Source organism: Haemaphysalis longicornis, unplaced genomic scaffold (genome assembly GCF_048455015.1).
Source record: "Haemaphysalis longicornis isolate Haplotype H1 unplaced genomic scaffold, Haemaphysalis longicornis Haplotype H1 scaffold_5, whole genome shotgun sequence".
Classification (NCBI taxonomy): domain Eukaryota; kingdom Metazoa; phylum Arthropoda; class Arachnida; order Ixodida; family Ixodidae; genus Haemaphysalis; species Haemaphysalis longicornis.
The window spans coordinates 14,292,023-14,296,065 of NW_027526385.1; the positions used below are offsets into that span (position 1 = coordinate 14,292,023).

Genomic DNA, 4,043 nt, shown 5'->3' on the forward strand with positions numbered 1-4,043 from the left:
CGTAGCGAAAGTCTTGGAACGGCGAACATGCATGCCGTATTTTGCAGAGCTGTCGGCCGTCTCTCTTTGGGCAGACGGCCAAAGGAGTTCCAGCTACCACAGGAGTTCCAGCAGCGGGAGGAAGGAGACGCACGAAGCCACTATCGTCACACCTGGGAGTGCGTATTTCCAAACGCTTCATTGCACAGAGCACCCACGTGACATGTGTGTTCACGTGGTGCAGAACTTGGTAATTAAACATAGTCATTGGCTGCGCCCCAAACATAAAGCGACCGAAAACATACCAAATCACCATTATTAACAAAAAACAACGCGTAGATTTGAGTTCATAGAAAAAAAGTAAATTAAACAAATTAAGCAATGAAAAAAAAAACATGCACCTGCTGGGGCTCGAACCAAAGCCATCAGCGCCAGTACTGAGTAGGCTCTAAAACGAGGCCACAGAGTCCGAGCGGTGGACTTGTTTCAGCAGGCGCTCAAAAGAATAGCGCGCGCAGTGACATCATACATGTCACGTGGGTGCACTGGGCAGCGAAGCATTTGGAAAGACGCCCTGGGAGTGGGAGTTCAATCAAATCGACAGTTCTTACATACCCAGTCTGGAGTATTGGCCAATGACAGAAGCCATACGACGCTCATGGTCAATTCAGATTCCCAACGCCTGTGACGTCCACGTAGCCACTTACGAAACTTGAGAAGTGGGGATTATGCATTCCCACATCGTAGCAGACTGCTAAGTGCTCCCGTCTTTTTCCCTCAAAAGTTTCTCTTTTGCAACCTAACCATGCACATCTACCTAATTAAGCTAGGTCAAAACAGTTAATTCCAGCCCGACTAATAGACGGTAGAAGAAATAGCAACCCCATATTACTCGCAACCATGCGCACCTATAGCCACACCGACCTCACTACAAAAGACGCCTTTTTCGAAAGATATACAATTCTAAATTAGCGAAAATGCACAGTGCGTGAAGAGCTAACTCCCGCACGTCAAACCACCAGCTGAACCCGAATACCTCCACTGTATTCATGTGGAGACTGACTGGATAGGGAAGAGTCGAGGGAGACTTACCTATGTGGCAGGCTCGGGAGCGACGCTCTCATCCTCAACATTCGTTGCAGCGAACCAAGTATACGCACGCGGCGAATTTCCCGCAACATAAACGCTGCGAGCCAATCTTTATTGTCCGTACAGTTACACTCTACAAAATTAACACATATTAACGTAAAAAAATGAGACCCCCCGGAAGTAATAGAACAATTGCGCACTTGATGAGAAAACGAAAACAAAAGCGCAAGAACGAACGAAATAACGAAAAGAAAACCAACAATTAACTACGTTTAACCACAAGTCCGGCGGGCAGGCCACTAAAACTTCCATGATACGCCCACGCTCTAACTCATTAAAAATGCGCGGGGGCGCTTTTTGGACCCATGGCTATGTCGCAGACTGTTCCGCGGTGGCTCAGCAGGCCGTACCCGGGTCCGTTCCTTTATGCGTAACAGCAGCGATGACGACGCCGCGGAGCTGGGGACACCGACTCCGACGGCCCCAGGCAGCGCTCGTGCAACACCGCTCTGAAACGAGCAGCGAGAACCCCTTGTGCGACTTCGAGGACACTTCAAAGCTGCCTGCATGCTCATGCGGCAAAGCTCGAGACGAAAAATACAACAGAACTTACGGTTGTTACGAAGACGTGACGAGGCGCTGTACGTTAGCCCACGGATGAGCACCAGGGCGGCGGCCATCTTGAGGCACCGGCGTCATGGACAGGCGTGACCAGTAGGCGATGGGCAACTGGAAGGCCAACGGCGACGCCATGAAGGGTATCGCGGTCAGGCGGGATCTTGCGAACATGTTCAGGCGAGGATGAGCACCGCGGCGGCGGTCGAAGGGGCCCAGCGGCATGAGGATCGGCGGCAGAAGCACGGCTTTCGGCACGGGCATGGCGCCAAGGTTACTTATGTCGAGCATGGAGCACTTGTACACCTCGACATAGCGCAGCTTTTTCCATCCCCTGATGTAACGGCGGTGGCAACGCGCAGCGGCCAACGAGGCCGATCTCTCGGAATCCATCTGTACGAAGGCGTCGCCGGAGGGACGACCGTCGGCCATGTAGATCACGTGCACGCCTTCGTGGACTATGAAGGGGGCGCACTCGCCAAGGAAACGGACGATTGTGTCGCCCTGGGCCTCGTAGGGCAGGCCTCGCAGGAAGACGCAGTCCTTGCGCGAAGATAGTCGTGGTTTCTGCACGGGCTGCGTCGCGACGGTCAGCTGCGGGGCGGCTTCCAGCGTAGTAGGCTCCATGGCGAGGCAAAGGCGAATGGCGTTTGTCACCCTGTCGTGTTTCTGGAGCTCGCAGAGGCGTTGCTGGCGGAGCGTCGGGAACTCAATCATTCGGCGTTCGCCGTCTGCGTCTTTGCGGCTAGCTGCGCATCGGGTGCTTCTAACCTCCGCGTGCCTTGATCACGTGATAGCGCGCTGGCGTGGAGGTGCACGTGCGGCCAAGGCGGTGGTGTTTGAGGGAAACGCAGAGAATACAACAAACAAACAAACAAAAAGAACGAACTGAAATAAACAAAGTGGCGTTGGTCAGCGCTGCTGGTAGCATGTACTCAGTCCCTACGTCTGAAGTCCGTCTCAGAGGAAAGAACGCTTTTCAGCGGGGGAGCATTCGCAGGAATCGAGACTAATTGGTCGATAAAAATGTGAAACAACAAAAACTGACCAAAAAGTACCATAAAATGAACCAAAGAAGCAAGAAAAGCCTGTCCATGCACCGCGTGCACTCCCAAAACACAAAAATCAAACAACCCCGTAAAAAAGCCTCTACACATGAATAACAACTTCTACAAACGCCCCATCCGTTATACCCCGTGGACTTGAACAAAAATGCGCATATTGCGAAATTACCACATTTACTCGTTACAAAAGCGTAATTTTTATATTTGGTAGAAGAAAACGTCAGGAACCAGACACCTACAATAACAAAAGACTAGAAGAATTATAAAATGAACTTACTAAACAAAAAGATATCTGTTTTATATAGCGTTGACCCTGACATAACGAAGACAAAAGTAGAAAAGCACCCAAAAAACCTACCAAAAAACGGATAAAAAATCTTGAAAAAGCACCAACCGTGTAACGCCTTGCGCATCATCGTATGTTTGTATTGTAAATTGTGTGTATTTACACGCACACACGCATGCAAACACACACGTAAACATTCTTTGATACCACATTACACTCGAATTAATTCCTACAAATGAAAGGGGAACACCTTTAGTACCTGATGGAGGGTTTGCATGTTAAAAAAAATGAAAAGGTGCGAGGGTATAGATTTCAACCCATGATGGGACGGGTGAAATATCTCCCTGTTACACTATTTGTGGCATGGGCACGACCCCAAACCTCACGATGCGTTTCACCTGAGAAGGAGAGGAAACTCGCTGTGACGTCGACCAGTGATGCAGATCCCGAGATCACCTTCATTTACTTCAGCTGTGACCACCCTGTAGACGTACGCCATTTCGTCTGCAAAACCGGCCCTGCAGCCTTAATGCGTGTTCCTTGAACCACTTTGAAAGTAACCGAGCATGGGACGGTTGTAGCGACCATACGGAAGAAGTAGTGAGATGCTCATTCTATAACCACTTCCTCTTGTTCCTGCTTCGTGGAATACGTGCTGCCACAACACGATCACGGGACATCGCCAGCCGTCAAGACGCAGCAGTGACCAGTGATGCTCCTTGTGGAGAATTTTCTGCTTTTTCGGGGAATATTCGGCGGTAATTTTGGCCAAAAGGGAAAAAGGGAATCTTTAGTAGATTCAGGGAATTTTAGGAGTCGTCGAATAAAAAAGGAAAATAATGTCAGTAAAGTGCACCTGGCATTATTTATTAATTTTTCTTTCACAACGTGCTCTTAACACTTCGTCAGATTAATGTTCAAATTTCCGCGGTCATGTTTTAGCAAGCCAAAAGCACCAGAGACCACTTCTAATTGAGTTCATTAAACAGTAGAGAGCATAGAGGGAAGAA

The 4,043-nt window shown here is 49.4% G+C and overlaps 1 protein-coding gene across 1 annotated transcript; it reads right to left on the reverse strand.

Annotated features, from left to right (window-relative positions):
* Positions 1-1,173: 1,173 nt before the first annotated feature.
* Positions 1,174-2,421, reverse strand: LOC144139058 (RNA-binding protein fusilli-like). The gene is made up of 2 exons (XM_077671547.1): positions 1,682-2,421; positions 1,174-1,577 (listed from the first exon to the last, which is right to left on the reverse strand). The coding sequence occupies exon 1, from the start codon at positions 2,398-2,400 to the stop codon at positions 1,687-1,689; it is 714 nt and encodes a 237-aa protein (XP_077527673.1). The 5' UTR covers positions 2,401-2,421; the 3' UTR covers positions 1,174-1,577; positions 1,682-1,686.
* Positions 2,422-4,043: the final 1,622 nt, after the last annotated feature.

What these genes read in the sequence shown, in the direction of transcription:
- LOC144139058 (XM_077671547.1), bottom strand. Translation starts at nt 2,400, where the DNA reads ATGATTGAGTTCCCGACGCTCCGCCAGCAACGCCTCTGCGAGCTCCAG.